The 22,525-nt window shown below is 36.8% G+C and overlaps 1 protein-coding gene across 1 annotated transcript in view; it reads right to left on the reverse strand.

Annotated features, from left to right (window-relative positions):
* The window catches only part of ABCB11 (ATP binding cassette subfamily B member 11), a 162,560-nt gene that overhangs the window by 36,872 nt on the left and 103,163 nt on the right, over positions 1-22,525 (reverse strand). The window contains exons 14-20 of the mRNA XM_019022771.4: positions 21,606-21,731; positions 19,732-19,935; positions 17,930-18,100; positions 17,235-17,436; positions 16,312-16,375; positions 12,090-12,192; positions 5,866-6,030 (exon numbers count right to left, since the gene is read on the reverse strand). Coding sequence (XP_018878316.3) covers positions 5,866-6,030; positions 12,090-12,192; positions 16,312-16,375; positions 17,235-17,436; positions 17,930-18,100; positions 19,732-19,935; positions 21,606-21,731 — 1,035 coding nt within the window. The remainder of the gene's footprint in view (positions 1-5,865; positions 6,031-12,089; positions 12,193-16,311; positions 16,376-17,234; positions 17,437-17,929; positions 18,101-19,731; positions 19,936-21,605; positions 21,732-22,525) is intronic.

Genomic DNA, 22,525 nt, shown 5'->3' on the forward strand with positions numbered 1-22,525 from the left:
CCACCTGATCATGGTGTGTTATCTTTTTGATGTGCTCTTGGATTCAGTTATTTTGTTAAGGATTTTTACATCTATGTTCATCAGAGATATTGGTCTGTAGTTTTCTGTTTTTGTGATGTCCTAGTCTGGTTTTGGTATCAGGTGATATTGGCCTTGTAGAATGAGTTAGGGAGAATTCCCTCCTCTGATTTCTAAAATAGTTTCAGGAGGATCGGTATTAGCTCTCTGCCTGTTTGGTAGAATTCAGCTGTGAATCCTTCTGGTCCTGGGCTTTTATTTTTTTTGTTAGGAAATTTTTTATTACTGACTCAGTCTTGCTACTCATTATTAGTCTGTTCAGGTTTTCTATTTCTTCCTGATTTAATCTTGGTAGGTTGCATGCTTCCAGGAATTTATCTATTTCCTCTAAGTTTTCCAGTGTAGGTGTTCATAATAGTCTGTGATAATCTTTTGTATTTCTGTGGTATCTGTTATAATATCTTCTTTTTCATTTTTGATTGAGTTTATTTGGATTTTCTCTCTTTTTGATTAGCTAGCAGTTTATCAATTTTATCTTTTCAAAGAAACAATTTTTTGTTTCATTGCTCCTTTGTTTTTTTGTTTCTATTTTGAATAGTTCTGCTCTGGTCTTTGTTATTTCTTTTCTTTTGCTAACTTTGGGTTTGGTTTGTTCTTTTTCTAGTTTCTTGAAGTCCAGTGATAGATTGTTAATTTGTGATCTTTCTACTTTTTTATGTAGGCATTTAATGCTATCAACTTCCCTCTTAGCACTGCTTTTGCTGTATCTCACAGGTTTTGGTATGTTGTGTTTTCATTTTCATTCATTTCAAAAAATTTTCTAATTTCCATCTTAATTTCTTCATTGACCCAGTGATTATTCAAGAGCATGCTTTTTAATTTCCATGTATTTGTATAGTTTCCAAACTTCTTCTTGGTATTGATTTCTAGTTTTATTTCACTGTGGCCTGAGAAGATACTTGATATGGCTTCAGTTTTTAAAAAATTCATTAAGACTTGTTTTGTGGCCTAATATCTGATCTATCTTGCAAAATGTTCCATATCCTGATGAAAAGAATGTACATTCTGTAGTTGTTGGGTAGAATGTTCTGTAAATGTCTGTTAAGTTTGATATAAAATCCAGTTTATGTCCAATGTTTGTTTGCTGATTTTCTGACATGATGATCTGGCTAGTGTGTGAGTGGCGTGTTAAATTCCCCCACTATTATTGCATTGCCCTATCTTTCTTTAGCTTTGCTTATATTTGTTTTGTGAATTTGGGTGCTCTGATGTTGAGTTCATATATATTTAGAATTGTTATAACGTTTTGTTGAATTTATCATTATATAATTATTTTTTTTTTTACTAATTTTGATTTAAAGTGTTTTATCTGATATAAGTATGGCTACTTTTGCTCAACTTTGGTTTCCATTTGCATGGAATATCTTTTTACGCCCCATGACTCTCAGTCTATATGTGTCTTTATAGGTAAGGTGAGTTTCTTATAGTCAGCATTTAGTTGGATTATTTTTTTAATCCATTCTTCCAATATGTATTTAATAGTGGATATTTAATCCATTTATATTTGTGAAAGGAAAATATGGGCCCCCAAAATCACTAAGCTAAAGAGAAAAGTCAAATCGGAAACTGCTTAGGGCAAACCTGCGTCCCATTCTATTCAAAGTCACCCCTCTGCTCACTGAAATAAAGGGATACCTGATTGCCTCCTTTGGAGAGGCTAATCAGAAGCTCAAAAGAATGTAACCATTTGTCTCTTATCTACCTATGACCTGGAAGACCCCTCCCTGCTTTGGCTTGTCCTGCCTTTCCAGACCAAACCAATGTTCACCTTACATATGTTGATTGATGTCTCATGTCTCCCTAAAATATATACAACCAAACTGTGCTCTGACTGCCTTGGGCACACGTTGTCAGGACTTCCAGAGGCTGTGTCATGGGTGCACATCCTCAACCTTGGCAAAATAAACTTTCTAAATTAACTGGGACCTGTCTCAGATTTTTGGGAGTCACACATTCAAGGTTAATATTGATATGTGAGGCTTTGTTCCTGTCATATTGCTGATTGTTTTCAAGTTACTTTATAAATTGTTTCCCTCTTTTTCTGTTTTTTTTTTTGTCTTTGTAGTTTGATGAAATTCTGTCATGCCATTTTATTTTTTTCTCTTCTTCCTTGTGTGATTATTTTATATGAACTGTGAGTTTTATATTTCAATGTGTTGTTGAGATGGTGAGCAATGACCTTTTGTTTCCATGTTTAAGACCCCTTTGAGCATTTCCTGTAGGTCCAATCTAGTGGTGATAATTTTTCTAAATGTTTGCTTGTCTGGGAAGAACTTTATCTCTCCTTCACTTATGAAGCTTATTCTGGCAGGATACAAAATTCTTGGCTGACAGTTTTTTTTTTTTCCTTTCAGAACTTTGAAAATGCCATCTCTTTCTCTTCTGGCCTGTAAGGTTTCTGCTGAAAAGTCTGCTATTAGTCTGATGGGGTTTCCTTTATAGATGAGTAGATGCTTTACTCTTGCTAATTTGAAAATTCTTTCTTTTACTTTGACTTTAGACATTCTGAACATAATATATAATGGTGAATTCCTTTTTGTAATGTGTTTGCCTGGGGAATCACTGGACTTCTGAACTGGTTGTCTAACAGTCTTGACAGACTTGGGAGGTTGTTATTGATGATTTTTTAAAATATGTTTTCTAAACATTTTGATCTCTCTTCCCTTTCAGGATACTGATAATTCATAAGTTCAGTTGCTTTATTTAGTCCACGTTCAGTCCCTTGACTTAGTCCTAGACATCTCAAAGGCTTTGTTCATTCTTTTTATTCTTTTTTCCTTATTTTTGTCTGACTGAATTATTTCAAAAGACATGTGTTCAAGTTCTGAAATTCTTATCTCTGCTTGGTCTAGTATATGATTTAAGCTTTAAAGTGTATTTTGTATTTCCTTCAATGAATTTTTTAGTTCCAGAATTTCTGCTTATTTTTTTAAAATGCTATTTATCTCCTTGGTAAATTTCTCATTCATATCCTGAATTGATTTCTGATTTCTTTGTATTGGTTTTCAGATTTTTCTTGCATTTTACTATCTTTAAAAATCAATATTTTAAATTATTTACCTGGCATTTCAAGAAATTCTTTTTCATTGGTATCTGTATTAAACTGTTCTCACACTGCTATTCCTGACACTGGGTAATTTATGAAGAAAAGAGGTTTAATTGACTCACAGTTCCACATGGCTGGGGAGATCTCAAAAAACTTAACAATCATGGTGGAAAGAAAAGAGGAAGCAAGCAGATCTTCATATGACCAAAGCAGGAGGAAGAAAGAGTGAAGGGGGAAGTGCTACACACTTTTATCAGATTTTGTGAGAACTCACTCACTATTATGAGAACAGCAAGGGGGAAATCTCCTCCGATGATCTAGTCACCTTCCACCAGTTCCCTTCTTCAACATGTGGGGATTACAGTTTGACACGAGATTTGGGTGGGGACACAGAGCCAAACCATATCATTCCGCCTCTGACCCCTCCAAAAGCTCATGTCCTTCTTACATTTCAAAACACAATCATGCCTTCTCAACAGTCCCCCAAGTCTTAACTCATTTAAGCATTAACTCAAAAGTCTAAGTCCAAAGTCTCATATGAGACAAGGCAAGTCCCTTACAACTATGAGCCTGTAAAATCAAAAATAAGTTAGTTACTTCCAAGATAAAATGGGGGTACAAGCATCGGGTAAATCCTTCTGTTCTAAAAGGGAGAAATTGGCCAAAACAAAGGTGCTCCAGGCCCCATGCAGGTCCAAAACCCAGCATGGCAGTCGTTAAATCTTAAAGCTCCAAAATCCTCTTTTTTGACTACTTGTCTCACATCCAGGCCACACTGATGCTGAGATTGAGTAATTTATGAAGAAAAAAGGTTTAATTGGTTCACAGTTCCACATGGCTGAGGAGGTCTCAGGAAACTTACAATCATGGCAGAAGGTGAAGGGGAAGCAAGGCATGTCTTCACATGGCCAAACCAGGAGGAAGAGAGAGCGAAAGGGGAAGACTACAAAGTTTTAAACAACCAGATCTCGTGAGAACTCACTCACTATCACAAGAATACCAAGGGGGAAATCCACCCACCCATGATCCAATTACCTCCCACCAGGTTCTTCCTTCAACATGTGGGGATTACAATTTGGCATGAGATTTGGGTGGGGACACAAAGCCACACCATTATTGGTTGCTGGACACTTGTTGTGGTCCTTTGGTGGTATCATATTTCCATGCTTTTTCATGTTTCCTATGTCCTTCCATTGATATCTGTATATCTGATGTATCAGTTGCTTGTTCCAATTTTTGAATTTGCTTTTGTAGGGGAGATTTTTAAAAAATACTTTGGCTTTGATTTTGGGTTCATGCAGTAGTGTGATCTTTGTATGATACTACTCTGAGTCTGTTCATGACTCAGTCTCAACAGTAGACCACAACAGCGTGGCAGGGATCCTCCCAGGGGTGATAGGATTATCTAGTCTCCCCTCTCTCTCCTTGGAGCAGTGCAGAGGCAGTGCATGTTTGTATATTCCTGGTATCTAGGCCCTCAAAATGATGCCTGACAGAGGCTGCTCCAGGATTGGATGCCTGTGTGATTCTGTGTGGGTTTCCCTTTTGGAGTAACATCTCCATGGAATCTTTAGGCAGCTCTTCATGTCAGGGAAAAGGCCCTAGTGGGTCAAGGATTTATCCCATAGCCAAGATTGTAAAAGCCCATTTTGGATCCCTGGATGTTTCTCTCTTACTGTTTGCCCATATCCAAAAGCCTCTTGTGGCTCTCAGGCAGTCCCCAACTGGGTAAGCTGCCTTAGATCCTCTCCTTTCTTATTTCTGGTGCTTCCCATCCCTTGTTTGATGAATCCTAATGTTCTAGCCCAGATAATCTGTTCCATATGTAAGTATCTACCTACTATTCTGATTCCTCTTCATGGAGAAGGCACATACTACCTGCATCTAGTCAGCTGTCTTTCAGTACTGTTTCCATGATCAAATTTTGATAACTAATCTTGCAATGACAAGATTTTACTAGAACCTGGCTCTACAGTTACACTGGCTGGATTTGAATCCCAACTCCACCACTTGCTAGCCTAAGCTCTCTGTGCCTTGGTTTGCTCCTTTGTAAAATAGGAATAACAAGAATACCTACCTTAGATGGTTGTTAGTAAACTTAAATGAACTATTGTACATAAAATGCTTAGATATTGCCTGATACATGTTCATAGTTATTATGATGATTACAGCAATCAAGTCAGATAGAGAACATAAGAAATTCTAGGAAGTGAAAAATTGGAATAAGCTTAGTTTTCAACCATGCCTTATTTTACTTCTGTCTTTCTTTTTCTGCTTCCTATCCACATTACTATTTCAATAGTGCAATCCGTGGAGAATTATACATCAAACACTAACACCTGCTATATAAGTCAAACTTTGTACCTCTGCTGTTCAGGAAGATCAAAATTTCCCTAAAAGCCTTTTGTATTATTCAGTGAATCCACTTTGCATTTTGATTAGGTTTGATATACATTACTAGAAAAATTGCCCACTTCTAACACAAAATTTTCAGTGGCAGTACCATTTTCTTTTTTATAGGCACAATGAGTGTCTGAGTGCCCTGCCAGTCCAAATGAGAGTTCTCAGCTTTGCCTTCTTACCCTCTGTGTGATGGAGGCTTAGGAAATTTTTCATTCTTTAGAGATGAGAAAAATGAACTAACAGAAAAGAGCTAAATACATGAAAACAAAGAGCGGACTTATCAAAATAATAAAATAAAAGGTATGAGAAGAAGAAAGCTAGTCCAGCTGTGTACTTACCCCAAGAATCTGGCTGAATAAAAAGGCATACAAGGGTGTGACTGTCCCGTTCACAGCTGCACCCACAGACCCTACCAGCATGTAGGGCCATTCTGGAGCATTGAATTTCAGAATCCTCCTAACTGGGGCAGGTTCAACTTCTTCCTGCACAGGAATGTCCTTGTCCTTGAGCAGAGACACGGTTATATTAATCATCTAAATGTACTCAAGACATTTTGCAGCAGATCCTTTGGCATTCACAGATTTAAGAGTCATAGTTCGATTAGTTATGAGTGACCTCAAATGTCTATGGGATATGGCGGTTTTTTATTTTTTGAGGAATCGTTTTGAACAAAACTATTGCTGTGGCTTGAATAAAAACTGAACTGAGGGAATACGCATTTGAAGGTGAGTTTATGGTTCTTATTTCATGATTACATGTGTATTAACTCTCAGAGAGTAATAAATATGTTGGATCTTGGAGAAAAATTACTCCCATTAAAAAAAGAAAACCTTTGCTACGGTTGTATTTATACCTGTGAGGACCGGTGAAATTTTCAATTTTTTAAAATAAATGTCAAGTTTCTATAATATAGTAACTGGCTAAAGCTCTAAGGTAGGCCAGTATATATGAAATAAGACAAAATAATTTTTAAAATATATTAAGTGGTGTCAACAGTTATCATTGAGATGTTGTCAGTAAGGTTTTCCTTAATTAGTACCCAGAGGTAAGTAGTACTGCATTTGGATTTCTAAATTGCACATTTTCTTCACACAGAGTGGACATTAATCAGCATTTCTCTTTAGTTGCCATTCAAGTCAGAGCTAGCAATTTTTTATCTTCTCAAAGGCAAATATTATACATGGACCTCCGTTGTCTTTTTGGCCATCGTTTTTCCTTGCTGTGGATACTACTCAAGTTTGGTCTTAAGCGTAATTAATTCATTAATTTGTTAAATTTATTACCCACTTTGAGAAAGGATTTTAGGTAGCTTATATAGATTTGTATTGATTTTTAAAAGCTTTTCTATTAACATTTACCAAAAATATATACAGCAAATCGACTATAAAGTTTAATTAGTGCTCTCTTTCATTAACACAGTAATTTATCTTTTAGGGAGCAGGATGGCAGGGATAGACAACAGCAAGGATCTTCAAAAATTTTCCCTTTGCTTACAAAGTCAAAGACCACATTCATTTTAAATGAAAGTCTGGTGTCATGTCCATTTCATTACGGTTGCAAGTCAAGTAAAATGAGGGAAGGCAACTTGGACTGGTGATGAATTTGGTACTACCTCCACTTCAAGTTCTCTCTTGGCCTGCTCTCACCATTTGTACTTTGTCATTACTGCTCACTCATGCAACAGGTCCTTCTGTTCAATTGTTTCACCTGTGACAGCTTACTAGCTCTAGGCAACCTATGCCAGAAAGGAAGAAGGGTACCCGGGAAAGCATGAGTGTAATAGGCATAGAAAAAATGGAGCTCTTGGAAAAGCCCAACGTGGCCACCCGTAAAGTGTATTACTAAGTGCTCTAGCTCTCTGGACCTCAGTTATTTCATCCTTAAAACGAGAGACTTGGACTAAGTAATTCCGGGGAAACAATCTCTCTGAGTCTCCCATGTTTTTGCACATCTTGTGAACAGAGGCATTGATTACCTTCATTCAGGTTATTTTTTCAAGGGTATTTGTATAGCAAACAGTTTTGGAGGACAAAGAAGGTGTCTTCATCCCAAGCGAAGTGCAAACCTTACTGCCCCCATCTGCCCATTATGAAAGAGTCAGGCTCCTCAAGCCCAGGTTTCCTCTCGTTTAAAACACTCGCTTCATTTGTTGGTATCATCTGGCCCTCTTTGCATTGCCTTGTGGGAACTGGGGGTTGGGTTGGGGAGCCAGTGCAAATGCTGAAAACTGGCTACTGCTATTGCTATGAGTAATAAAGTCCTTTGTCTCTGGTTCAGGGTACTCGTGTGACAGAGCAAGACTGCATCTCCAAAAAAAAAACCCCGAATATGAACACTGTGATTCAGGATGCTCATGTATTCTGCCAGCATCATGAAATTGTGTGAGACTAACTGAATGCTTGCAATAGAGCAAAATATTTCACCCCTTCTCTGTTCCGGAGAGTGGTTGGTATCCAGATCTGGATGCTCTCAGATTCATGTGGGTTGATGATTAAAAAACCAGATTCCTGTATCCTGTCACGAGAATTCCAGTTTAGTAGGCCTAACTGTGAATCTCTGTCTTAAAAAATACTCATCAGGTAATTCTGGTAACCAAAGTTCAGTATGTGAGAACTCCAAGGCTCCTCTCACCACTAAATGGCTAGGATTCTATAATGTATGTTTTAGATGTGTCAGCTGTGCTGTATGTACCATCAAAGGGTAGGCTTTGGAACTTGTGAAGACTATTAGCACTCACTAAATTCTGCCAGCTTCCTTGTGACATTAAATACCAGCATTTTCTGGAACCATTGCCCCACAGGATGGTCCACCCACAGCCTGACATGATAGAAATTTTCCCAACCTTCTGATACCTGAAGTTATCCTTAACTCTAAACAACAACACTTAGGACATTTCAAAGCAATACAAAGTAATTCTTGTCTAGTGGTTTTCATTCCAAGAGACACTAACAAGAAATACAAATTAATTAAAATAATTTTATTTGGTTCCTCTATACTAAAAGTTTGACTTTAAAGTTTGACCCCCCCGAAAAAATGCAACTGTCCAGCTTGAATGATGCAAAAACTAGAAAACCTGTCCCTAAATATTGGACTTTTGATTGCATTTTATTTGATATCTCTACTAAAAGAACAGGAGAGGAATAAAAGAAAACAATACAAAAAATAATTAAAGTCATTCTGTAAAGAAATATTTTTCTCTCTGATTTTGCAAAATTAAACATAAAGAGAAGATTATAAATTAACAACAAATCTCACAGACAGGTAAAATTATAAAATTTATATGTCTTTCCTTGTACCTCTATTGTAGCACTGGCAGGTTGCACAGCACTTTTAAAAAAATCATATGTAAAGAAATGCCTGTCAGCAGCTGCATAGTAGGGAGAGTAACAATAGCTCTTGTTCATTTTTGCATCCCCGATGTGATACCTGGCACTTCACAGTGTACAATCGATGTTTGTGGGATAAAAGAATGAATGAAACTTTTATGTCCATGCTGCATACATGCAACAAGAGATTTATTTAAAATTGCTCATGTACTATGATGCATTCATAGTTCAATGCTAGACACTGGGCTTTTCTCAGTTTCCTTTCTTACATCTTCTGTGTAGGCCAGAGGAAAAATAACCTCCGACTTAAATCTTAGGTCTTGCTTTCTATACTTTGTTACACTAATTTCTGCCTTCCATTCAGTAGAGGTTCCCTGCCCTAATAATAACTTTAAGATTTGATGATAAAAAGTGGTAACTATGACAAAGGAGCAGAGATTTTTCAAATGAACTAATACTGATAGCCATTTTTATGGGTCCCATCTCTGTCTTATCTTAACCAATGCCTAAATCCTATCACATAAGTTATCTGTGATGCAGTTATGGGTGTCTAATATTTGATCCTGACTTGATCTCATACATGTTCTGCCTTGTGTTTTAGTTTCACCGAAAGAGATTGCCTAAATATTAGAGACTAAAACCTTTAGCCTGTGGGTTTCCCTAATCCTAAACTTAATGTTGTCAACATTGTAACTAACATCTGACCCCATTTACAGGAGCTAAGAGTACTGCTTGGAGAGCAAGGATAAATGGGTATAGTCTCATCTCTGTCACCAACTAACCATGAGACTTTGGGTGAAAGCACAGACTTCTCAGGAAATGGTTCTAAGTTTTAGAGTCAATACTCCACAAGACCACAAGGTGGCGATAACTCCTTTGTGTGAATCGACCTTTAGCACCGTAAGAGAGTATTTCCCAATCTACAGAAAGTAAGGTTAGGCCTTTTCCATCAACATGAGAAAAAGAAAGGATTTCACCAATGCTTGGGCTTGTGGAATTTAGTTAAGTATTAAAATACTTTAAAATACCAAAACAGAGCAACATTTTACCATATAATGTTACTTGAGATTAGAAATTTCATAAGTCAAATTTTATTAACCCTTTTCCATTATTTTCTTTTCAAAAATCATTAATTTTTTAAACCTAAAGGACTAACAAAATTATCATACAAACCAGTGGTATTAATATGAGACCTTTTCCCCTTGGAGCTTTAGTATAATCACATTGGCTCTCCTATCATTTTTTCTCTCTTCTTCCTTTCTATCTCCCTTAACTAGAGAGAACGTAAAGTCACATCTTTTAAAACGTATGCTGGCCTACATATAACTGAGTTTAATTGTTCTATTCTAAATGTATAATGCTGACTAGTAGAACATAATATGAAACATTTTAATCTCTGTAAAACTAGCCCGTATATTAGATTTAGATTTCCTTTTAGTTAAATGGTTCCCTCCTGAATTGTTCCTGCATCAAGAGAACTCTATGGGAATCTGATCTCCAGATGTCCAGGGAATCTGATGGTCCCCTACACCTACGCTAGGTCCTCTACCAGCTTGAACAACAACAATGAAAAAGTCAGATTTTCCTTCCCTCCCTCCCTTCTTTCCATCCTTTCTTACTTTTACTTTTATTGTCAAATATCTACCCAGAAACTAGAAAAAATTAAAATGCAAAAATTAAATATGATTGGTATTGTTATGGTTCAATAGAAATGTCAATGTAGTGTTTGGTTCTTTCTCCCCTGAAGCTCTATTAAACTCCTGCTCTTATATAATACATCTTACAGTTATCTGGGACAGCACCATGGACTCAATGAAATAGCTATTTCTAGAACTAGAAGAGAGGTTGAGTCTTTAGTGGCAGGATGCAGTAAGAAACTATGCTTGCTAAATGTGTTTTCTCTCACTGTGATTCATCCTGCTGCTCTTGAGAAAAAGTCTTCTATGGAATTTATTTAAAGCCTGTGTTAGAAATTGAGACCTCTGTTTATTCAGTATTAAGACATTAAAAACAAAAGAGAACCCAATCACTCCCTTGTCATTTTCATACGGTCATAAAGAGTACTCTACTTTATTCCAAATTTGTCCATTATGAATCAATGTTTGTAATTACTGCCTAGTGGATTCACGTGTTGGAATTTTATTTAAGACAATTTGAAATTATATCATGCATAATGGATGTGCTTGTAATTTAAAAATTCTCTGACTTATTTGCTTTGATAAATCTTGCAGTTGGGGTTTTATTTTATTGTAGAAATTCATGTTTTCATTCTAATTTTTAAAATCTCCTGATGCCTTACTAAGTGCAAGGCACTGGGTTAGGTAACCAAGTTGATTCAAACACAAATAAGATGTATCACTAACTTTCAGAGGCTTATAATTTAGAAAGGGGATAAGTCAACATGACTTTGATTAAGGCTCAATAAGAAAATTGCCATGAAAATTTTCTAATGAAGGGTGGTAGGGGAATGAACGTAAAAGTATCAGGGCTGACACGTAACGTGCAGTAATGAGGAAAGGCTTGGAGGAGAATGGGTGGTCTGTTTATGTGAAAATTAGACAATGTCTACAACAGCAGGACACCTGCATCCTTAGGAAGAAATTGTATATTGCTATACATGTTGTTTGCTTTCCTAGCTCTTTAATTTTATGCTACCTTGAATTATGTTAAAATTGATAGTATTATTTTAAATGTATCTTAAAACCATTATAAAATTGTATGAAATCAACAAATGTCTGTGAAACCTAATTGGCCTCCATTAATTCAAATATTTTGATAACTTGTAATAAGGGCTAGCCCATTCAAACACTTTTGTTGATCAAGGTATTTTTGCCAAAATTATTGTAATTTAAGAAAGAAATTTTAAAATTTGAGAAAAAAGTTTTCAGGTATTCTTAACAACTTTTATAAAAGGATTTCTACATATGAGCAAATAATCTGCTAAATATCTATAATTCACACATTCTGTGTTTGTTAGAATAGTTTGTCTAAGACAACCCTCGGAAGTCCAGTTTTCATTACCTTGTATTCTTAAAAATATCAATTAACTAATCTGCATTAAAAATATTGTGTAAAATTTAGAGTTTTCATTAGGTCTTAATGTTCTGTCTTTTAGTCTGACTTGAAACACTGCTAGATATATACCCAGAAAACTCATATTCTCAGGCTTAAAGGGTACCCAACAGTCCCCAGGAGAGACTTCTTCCATTCCCCCCCATAAGCAGTTGGTGCCTGACCTTTCTATCTTCTTCATAGGTAGACTTATGATCTACAACAGCTAATGGAGGTTCGTGCACCAGGTAAGAAAGCTGAGACTTGGAGCGTTGCCGGATGGAAGCCCTGTAAATGAACAGAAAGATGAAACAGTGTAGACTGTGGCCAGATTGGAGCAGGATCAACTGGTGTCCAAGTTTACATTTCATATGTCAAATAAATAGAAATGTTTGGTAGGTCACATGGTAACCAGGAAAGGGAGCTTGCAGGTTAGGTTTGACAGAGCTAATCTTAGGGCAGAGCTAATCAGGTTGATTGCTCTGGGCCCTAAACTCTTGCAAGCATTGGACCCAGATTCAGAGTGCAGTCAGGGAGGGAGAAAGAGAAAGGGAGCAAAGTTGTCCTACCAGTTCATCAAAAAACCACCTAAGGCTCAAACACTTTCCAAACCCACATGGTTCTGCTAATTGCTGCCTTGGCAACAGTCTATTTCCTTTACCTTCCTTCTGGCTTAGATTGTGGTCTTGATCTCTTTCTCTCATACCTGATGTGTTCACTTTAGCATGGTTACAAATGATATGAGGAAATAGGGCCTCTGATGAGATTTTCTCCAGGCTATATACTACCCCCAGACATGCATGAATGAGTATCTTGTTGAAATATAATTTAGCTCAATGTGTTCATTCATTTATTCATTAATTCAACAGAAGCTTATTGGGCATCTACAACATACAAACCAATGCCAGGTGATGTTGGGGACACAAAGACTAGCCAATAACAGATTTCTCCTTCAAAAAATTTAAACCTTATAGAAGAGGCCTGTACCACACCCTAATGTAAAGAAGAATGTGGTAAGTGCTATTAGGCAGGTTTGAATAAAGAGTATGGAAAGTCAAAGGAAAAAGAAATGTATGGCAGGTGTTACCAAGGCAAGATTCATGGATGAGATGGCTAAGGTAGGATATGGGGATTTGTAGACTATAGAAAAGAGCATTTCTGACTGAGAGAACGTATAAACATAAGCATGGAGACAGGGGAGGACAGGGTTGCTTGCTGAATATACTGAGTACATGACAAGCATGGGAAGTGATTGGTTCAGACTCCACCCTCCTCTTCCCTCCCCCAGACTCCTGGGAAGGAGGCCCCCATTCTCCTCTAGGTTAATCTTAAAGTATTTAGTGCTGGGAGCTGTTGACAATTATGTTGAGACCTTCAAAAAAAGAAGCTTTCTGAAAAATGAAGCCAACAGTGAAATAGTAGAGCTGAGAAAGGAAGAGAGAGAAACTATTTTCTAGCTTGGACATATCACTGAAGCTCTAGCCTTGCCTGAAGCCAAAGCATCTTTGGAATATTTAGTTATATGAGCTGATTCTGTCTCTCTAAAGGTAAATCCAAGTTGGGTTAGGTTTTCAGTCATTTGTAAACAGTCTTAATGGTTAAGAGGCAATGCTGAAGACTGTGTTTTAGAAAGAATCACCTGAAGTAAATGGTGTAAAGAGAGAGATGTGAGTGATTAGGAGACCTGCATCAACTGTTTTAGTGCCATCTAGATGAATCCATTCACATATCTTTCTCTACCATTTTGCATCCAAGTGAAATTACACCAAAACAAATATCAAGGTGGTGCCTGCCTACTATATGCTCATCCAGCCTTCCAGAGAAGGCAGTAATGTATCAACTGAGTTGCTCCAATTTGTTCCCATTTTATGTTAATGGCACTTCCATCCTCTTAGTCACCCAGGTTCAACACCATGCAATTACCTCAAGCCCTCCCTCTTCCTTGCTCTTGCACATTCAGACTCTTGCCAAGACTCATTATGACCAGGCATTAAACCACTCCTCAACGCTACTCCCTGCCACCAAACTTCTGGGACACCTCCAGAGACTCCCTCCCACCTAGCCTGAAACTACACAGCAATGAAGTCATTTCTCCCAGTTAAGTAACAGAGGTCAGGATGTCTTCTCCAGAAGGTGTGCAGAATAGGCTTGTGTCAGCTGGTGAGAACAAGGTGCATGATAGGAGGAGACTTAAGGTCAAGGACCTAAAAAGCAAATGCAGAGCAATGGATGCCAAGGTAGGAGTTTCTGGAGCAGGAGAGGCCATCAACATATAACTGATTACCTTCCAGTTCTGAGTATGGGAAGACCTATGTCCTTGGCCCCTTGGATATCTACTTTATATTTTTTAAGTCTCTCTCTTTCACCATTCTCCAGATCATTCGAGCTGTCTAGCCTAGGCTGTCATGAGGCCATGGGCAGTGCATGTGCTAGGCAGGTTTACCTCTCTCATCTACCAGAAACACCATCCCTTTTCAGAAACTGACAACATCTGTCCCTCCCCTTCTCTGAAGCTGTGTGCCACTTCTCACTGCAAATAAAAACAACTAACTTGGGGGAATAAATACTCTCTTTCTCAACATTATTATTTAGGAAATTTGTGGCCGTTATGTATTAAATTGTTCTTGAATTTAAAATATATTGCTGAAAAGGAACTTAGCCATCAGAAAAACTGAAACCAAAGAAACGAGATACATATGAACACTTCATTTAGTCATCTTTTAACGACAACAAGAAAAATCTGTCAGCATATACAATGAGATATGTTAACAGACTTTCATACTCAAATGTACAAATCTTTCTCTGCAGGAGGTTAATAGCTACTTTCTGTGTGTAGATCGTATTTCTGGATTTCTCATCCTAATCACCAAAATGTAACATTTGTGAGAAATTATAACCAAATTAATGTTCACATTAAAATGGTTAACTAGTTCTAATAATAATCTGCAAATAAACTACTTAACGTGAGTAGAATTTTGTTTGTCTGAAGAGTTAAGAAAATATTTATTTTCTTGTTGGCCTGATCATAAGAAACATGTCCACTTTGCAACCTTTAACCTGGTGACCAAAAGAGATGCCTAGTCATTCTCTGGGTTTAAGAAGTTAGTTGATATTTTCAGGTTGTGATTCTAATGACTTGAATGATTTAAATTTAGTATCGAATCAGAAAAGCATGACCAAACTTACTACCAGGTGCCTATAACATTGTTTTATACCTTTTACATGACAGAGTAATGTGAAGCTATTGCTTTGTTATTTGCCAAATTCAGTAAATTCAGTCAAACTAGCACTTCTTAAAATTTGTTTGAATAAACTTGTTCTCAAGAAGAAAGATAGGAAAACCCAAGTCTGAAAATTCAAATTGATAAGGAAAAGATATACTAGGGCCTGAAGTATTTATCTACATCTGAAAATAAATACACTACTTTTTGTGAGCTATTCTTTGAATATTTAAATGAATAAATCTGCGTTTGAACTACTTGGAATTGTTAGCTGAATGTTTTAAGGCTCTTTAACAACTTTTCAATGAATAAATTATCCATCTTGAATGAGCAAGTCTTATCTCTGAGACTTTGCACAGCCTTGCATTAAATGTCCTAGAAATGGAAAGGGCAATCATAGAGATATTGCTACCATCTCATTGCCTTTTAAAAATCTCCTGACTTAAGAAAAAAAAATCTTGAATAACAGTTATAAATATAGACAAACCCTCCTGGGCAGAATTCTTCTTAATACAGACTTGTAACATCAGAGGAGCAGTTTTATTGAAACTCTTAAACCAGGATGAAAGACTAAAGTGTGTAGCCTCACTAATAGCATACTCCAAAAATATATTTTGAAAGTAAACAGGTTTATATTGATCCAGGGAAAAATAAATAGCTCTTATTTAGGAAAATTATTTTTAAGTGCTAAAAAATTACGTTTCTTACTTCATCTAGTTATGGAATGATTTGACTTCAGATGGGTTACTCTGGGAGCAGAAGTGTTTGTAATTCAGTTGCAGCTCAGTAGATTAAAGAGTAGAGCTAAAGGCATGAATTTGACCTTCATGTAAGACAGTGTTTCACACCACAGTTAGCTTGGAGCAGAGGAACACTAAACACAGATTTTTTTTTTTTAGAAGAAGTCCCCTTTCTAAGCTCAATACACAACAATTTTAACCATAAAGCATCTCCATTGTAACCCTTATCCCCAATAAGATGAGAAGCTAAACAAAAAAACCATGAATTGGGGAGAGAAATGTCAATATAGCAACCAAGGATCACTTGCATGTTCATATTTGACAAGACCTGGCAGTCTACTCAGAGTTTCCTTGTTGTACCTGAGATATTCTCTGAGGATTAGGACTACAGAGGACTCCTCAGAATGTTTGGAAAGCTTGAAATCTGCCCCATGGCTTGAGCTTACCTTAAACTATCCTGGTAGCTCCCTCTGCTAAAGGTCCTCGCAAGCATGTCATCTTCAGTTGCATCTACTCAACACAGCATGAGCAATTTTTTAGTATATACAATAAACAGAACCATATCCAAGTAGAATTCTTTACTATGTTTGCTTAGAATATAATTACTATGTCAAATGCCAAAACATTCTGTTAACTTTATTGCAATAAATAAAACTTGGGACTTGTCCTGCAGATTCTAATAAAAAATTTCAAAATACTCAGCAAGACTGAGTCATTTAAACCATACAATAGCTTGTTACCTCTACAGAAACAGGTATTTTTTTTAGCATAAATCATAAAAAGTTTAAGAGAAGTCCATCAGAAGTAGCAAAAAAAAAATGATAGAAACACTAAACTTTTCAAAAGTCTATTCAGAATAACCCTCGTATGTTAAATGTATATAGTAGTTACACCTAACGGAGTGAAATGGTGGAGAAAGTTTAGAGTGGTTGGTTAATTTAGATTGAGGTAACCACCAAGTCCGAAAATTCAGACTGATAAAAAAGAAGGTGCACTAGAACCTGAAGTATCTATCTACATTTGAAAATAAGTATTATACTTTCTTGTCATTGATTAATTCACTCAGCCAATAAGCATGAAGCTTCTACTGCGTGCGGAACACACTCTAGGAAGCCTCTTCTATTTGCACAGGGTAAAAAAAAAAAAAAAAAAGAGGGGATGGAATTGAAAGTTAGAAGCCTTGGTTTTAGTGCTGTAACTTGATCAGATAGCTTAGCTTCCTGAGCTTCAGTTGTTTCCTTTACCATCTATATAACGCCTGCCAGGGTTGTTGGGAGAACAGTGAGTATTGAAATACATAGAAAACCGTAAAGCACTATAGACATTAACTATTTAATATAACATACAAGTATAGGGAAAAAGCACTTGCCCTTTATGTCCTCTTCATTAAGAGCTTGATTTCCCTGGCTTTGCAAAGTCACTAGAGTGAAGTAAACACCTTTCCTTTCCAGTAATTCTTCATGGGTCCCTCTTTCCACTGCAGTGCCATGTTCAAAACCAATGATGGTATCTGCAGCTCTGACCGTAGACAAGCGATGAGCAATTGAAATGATTGTGTGCCCATGCTGAATCTGTAAGAATGTACAGTGCACCATTAAACAAAACTGTGAGACAGAGCTGACACTGACCTTTGGATCATTTCAGAATCCATAGGAAAGTTAGATCCTTGGTCCCTGGGAATATTCTTAAATAGGCTGTGCAGACATTAGAAAAGGCCAGCACATTTTCTTGCAGCCATAAACCCCAACACACACTGGCCCTGTTGCTGCCATTAATCAACAGCTAAAAACAATTTTTTAGGTAACTTAAAAAATATCATAAGCTAGTCTTAACAAGAGTTAAACTTTTACCTGTGTAGCTTTTGGAAACAAATTATAACTTTCTTCTGTTCAACTGTGAGGAAGATTGTAGTCAGCTAATATTTTCTAAACAATCAGACTAGATGCATGAACCCATGTAGTATCAACTACTCCCATCCCTCCCACCCCACAAGGAGCTGCCTTTCCTGCAGCAGCACAAGCATTTCCACATGGACCTGTAAAATGGACTAAGACTTCCACAAACCTTACTCAGCGCTTCTTGCACCATGGCTTCACTCTCATTGTCCAGAGCTGAGGTGGCCATGTCCAAAAGCAGAATCTTGGGATTTCGGATGAGGGCTCTGGCGATGGCTACCCTTTGTTTCTGGCCACCACTCATCTGGCCTCCTCCTTCTCCAACAAGGGTGTCAAATTGCTAGATGGAAGGTGACACCAGTCATGAAGGGAAAAGAATTTGATGGCTTCTGACAGTGATCCACTACAATGTCCTTTCTGTCATAGTTTTCTTCTCAAGCACGAATTTTCACTGCTCCGACTTCCACTGAAAGAAATATCCCTTCCCCAGATGGGTTATTGTCTAATCAATATTTATGTGTGAAATAAAGGAATTGATTTATGCTTTTATTCCAGGGTTTACTGGGCTGTGTAAATATTCCTCTTTAGCTCAACTTCAAATAAGATTTTTCAACCAAAATAAAAATTGGTCACGGTCCTAAATATCTATCTCAGAGGATTAAAGCACAGAGCAAATCCGTGTCTCTTTTCTCCTGTTAGACAACACAGCAAAATATAATGCAAAGGCTGTTTTTATGTTATGAATAAAAGGCCAAACTAGCTTTATAAGGATTATCATTGACAAAAGATGGTTACTGATTATCTCACAGGCCTAGCACAACATTGGAATCTAATAATTAGGTGTTAGTGGTCAGACACTTATCTTGCTTCTTACTAACCAACATGAATTGAGCCCCTACCATGAATAAAGCACGGTTCTGAGCTTTTTACACATAACATCTCTTTTAGTTCTCATAGATACCTTATGAGGCAGGTGCTGCTATTTGCAACTGATGAATAAGGAAACACTGGGCCCAAAGTAACTTGAGAAAGTTTGTAAAGCTTGTAAATAGAGAAGCTGGGATTTGTATCAAGGCAATCTGACTCTAAAGCTTTATACTCTTTAACTACTAGGCTATATCATAGCCACAGCTGCAATCCTATTCATAAAGAGAATTTAGAAGGCTGAAAGGGAAGTGTTCAAGATCACTGACTCTTCTGAAGGCAGATCACCTCAGTATGAACCTTGTCTTTCCCATTTACTTGCTGTATAATCTTGAGCAAGCTATTTGACCTCTTAGAACCTCAGTTTTCTATCTTTAGATGGAGCTAATAATATTAGCTGCTTAACAGGGTTGTTGTGAGGGTTTAATGAGTTAAGAGGTGTGAAGTGCTTAGAACAGTGCCTGGTATGTAGTAAGAACCGTTTACGTGTTAACCCTTTATAATAACTCTTCTTTGACTTAGCAGGCCATCGGTGGCAAAATCCATTGAAGTATAATGCTGAGGAGTTGGTTTTTGTAGTTGTTGTTGCTTAGAATGGAGATATACAACGAATTGTTTTTGACACAATATTAGCTGCCTAAGCACAAGAAAATTATGAGTAGCTGTCATGAGATTATTGTGCAAGTTATTGCCACATGACATTTAGCATCTGCTTAGACAAATGCTTAATAAAAGGAATAAGGACATTGGATCTATGTCAAAGGAGTTTTAAAAAAGATAGTTCCCCAGTTTGGTAGATGTTTAATATATTACCAACAAAGTGAGCTTTTCAAAAGAAAACCTCCTTTTTTGATAGATTTGAACACATAAACAATGTGTTTTCAGATGAAAGGAAACACTCATGGTACTTTTTCAGGCATGAAACTAAAACATGGCTTAAGAATTTAATGACTTGGGAATCATATGAAAAGAAATGTGTATAATTGTGCAACTTTTTTTCCTTCTATGACCTCTTGGTTTCTCCCAGGAATGTATGGCTAGGGGTACCTGTGGCAGGTCCATGATGAAGTTGTAGGCATTGGCCTCCTTGGCAGCTTGGACTATGTCTTCCATTGTTGCATCTTCTCTGCCATAGCGAATATTTTCTGCAATGGTGGTAGAGAACAGAACTGGCTCTTGCTCCACTATCCCAATCTGATCTCTAAGCCACTGAATGTTAAGAGAGCGAATGTCATGGCCATCCACGGTCACCTAGAGAGCATGGGCACAACATCACAACTTTTGGAATCTTTCAGGGTTCTGAATCATAATATTATGTCATACTTGACCAACGGGCAGAAAAAATAGAGGCCAATAAGATTCTAATGGAAACAATTCCTCTTGAAATGTGGTTCTTTATATAAGGATGATAACATGTAATTGAAATCAAGTATAGCTGCAGAACAATTCATTGTAGAAACATAAATGATGTAAATAAAGTTCACTTAATTTAACACCATTGGCCCAGGAATGGACAAATTTTTGATTCCAGTAAAGAGTAGAGTCAGTTATTCACTATGTTTTAAATATTTTTATATTTTTTGACTTTTGACAAAAATGGACTCAAAAGATATAATAAAAATAAACAATGATCGCTATCTTGTATATATGATTTATAGTAAGTCTTACTTTCTGTCCAGATTCATCAAATAACACTTTGCTGTTAAAAAGCAAGTGAAACTATCAGTGGGAGCAAATAAAAATCACTATTAGTAAAAATGTAAAAATCTGACATCAAGAAACTATTTCTATATATTCAGAGTGCAGTTATGGTGGTAGGTAGTAAAGAATACCCAATCAGAGATGAGATGTCTGTGAAAAAGGAAAACTCTGTTATGTTTGCCATGCCTGTGTAATATTATATGCATGACAGAGAACTCAGTTTGTTGAAGCCATTAAATAGTTAAACGATTCCATCTCAAGGCATCAAGGAGATGCTGACAAGAATAATTTTGAGACAGAGTGAAAAGAGCATGGGCTTTGGAACCCAACACACCTGGATTCAATCCTGACTTGGTCATTTACCTGATGAATGACCCTAGACAAGTTTCCATCTCTCTGACTCTCTGCTTCCTTGTTTGTCAAATGGCCTATGTACCTTTGGGGGTCATTGTGACAATAAGTAATCATTTTAATAAAGTATCTGACACATAATATGTGATAAATAAATGACAATTACTAATACTCATTTTTCTTAGTTTCTTAGGACTGCTCTCTCTTAATTTCAAGCCCTGTTATTATTCCTATATTTAGTGTCTGGAGAACTTAAGGACACAATAATATTTTCGTTATAATACAAAGAAAAAAGTGGAATAGACAGTTCACTGAAGAGGCAGCAATAGCATTTTAAATGTACAGTTATGCATAGCTAAGCGATGGGGATACGTTCTGAGAAATGTGTCCTTAGGCGGTTTCATCATTGGCAAACATCACAGTGTAGTTACACAAATTTAGATGGCATATATATATATATACATATATTTCCAAATGTCCTAGCACCATTACTAAATATCAATCATTTCTCTTAACTTGATCTGCAATGCCAACATCAAGTGACATATATCAGATTTCTATATATGTTCCATTATAATCTTATGGAACCACCATCATACATGAAATCAATCACTGACTGAAATGTTGCTATGCCACATCTGACTGTATCTGCACATTCAGTTACATTATACAGTGAGGAATTGACTGGTTATTCATTGAACACTGTTACCATGTAGGAAGCGTGTCCCATCAATTCAGTAACAAATCATTAAGTTAACTATGCATGCCAGGACAGCCTCAATGTATGCTACACCTTTCTGTTTGATCAATATACTGCCATTTGCACTTTACTGTCCCCATGTATTGAGGAGTTTCTGGAAGACACCCACCATTCCTTCACAGGGGTCATAGAATCGCTGAATGAGTTGCAGTGCTGTACTTTTTCCAGCTCCACTGGGTCCTACCAGAGCTGTCATTTCCCCTGGTTTAATGACCATGTGGAGGTCATTTAGAATCTGGAGAAGAAAGAAAACAGCAAAGTTCAGATTGTCACTGTTTACCAAATCAAACAATTAGGCTACAGGTGCAGATGCTTTGTGTTGATACTCGGTGTCTGTGTGTGCGTTTATGTATGCCCCCAAAGCAACGCCCACTGAAATCCATCAACAACCAGTAAAAGAAAACATTGGCAAGGATGAGGTTTTGGCATTTAGCACATTACTTAATTATTTAACTGAGAGCCATGACCAAGAAATAAAATGATGCACATTAACACAGGTGAAGTAAATAAGACATGTTAACTTTTAAAATTATGTCCCCAAATCTAATTTAAAATACTCCTGACATACTAGGATAAGGAGACTATGCCAATTAAAGAAAAAAAACCCATTAAGTTAGAAATATAGTACTAATTTACTGATCATGGATTAACAGTAAGGAAGTTTGCAGATTTTAAGCCGTCCATCATGTGTACGGTGTATGAACATACCATTTGAATAAACTTAATAAATATACATGGTGTGTTTGCTAGGTAGAGGCTGAATGCTGGCTAGTAGGTCTTGCGAGGAAAGAATGAGAAGCTAATTCATAACTATCTGTCAAATATTTTCACCAATTAAGAGGTGATTTTTGTACTGATTATGGAAAATGTGGTTTGGGGTCCTCTGTGTCACAAAACCTCACGCCTTTCATTTCACACTAGGAGTCAAACTTGCAAATACATTTTCACTTACTGGCCTGTATTGGACTGTAAGCTCCCAGAGCAAGCAGGCATCAAATGTGCTTTTTTATCATTATAGCACCAGTACAA

Source organism: Gorilla gorilla, chromosome 11 (genome assembly GCF_029281585.2).
Source record: "Gorilla gorilla gorilla isolate KB3781 chromosome 11, NHGRI_mGorGor1-v2.1_pri, whole genome shotgun sequence".
Classification (NCBI taxonomy): Eukaryota; Metazoa; Chordata; class Mammalia; order Primates; family Hominidae; genus Gorilla; species Gorilla gorilla.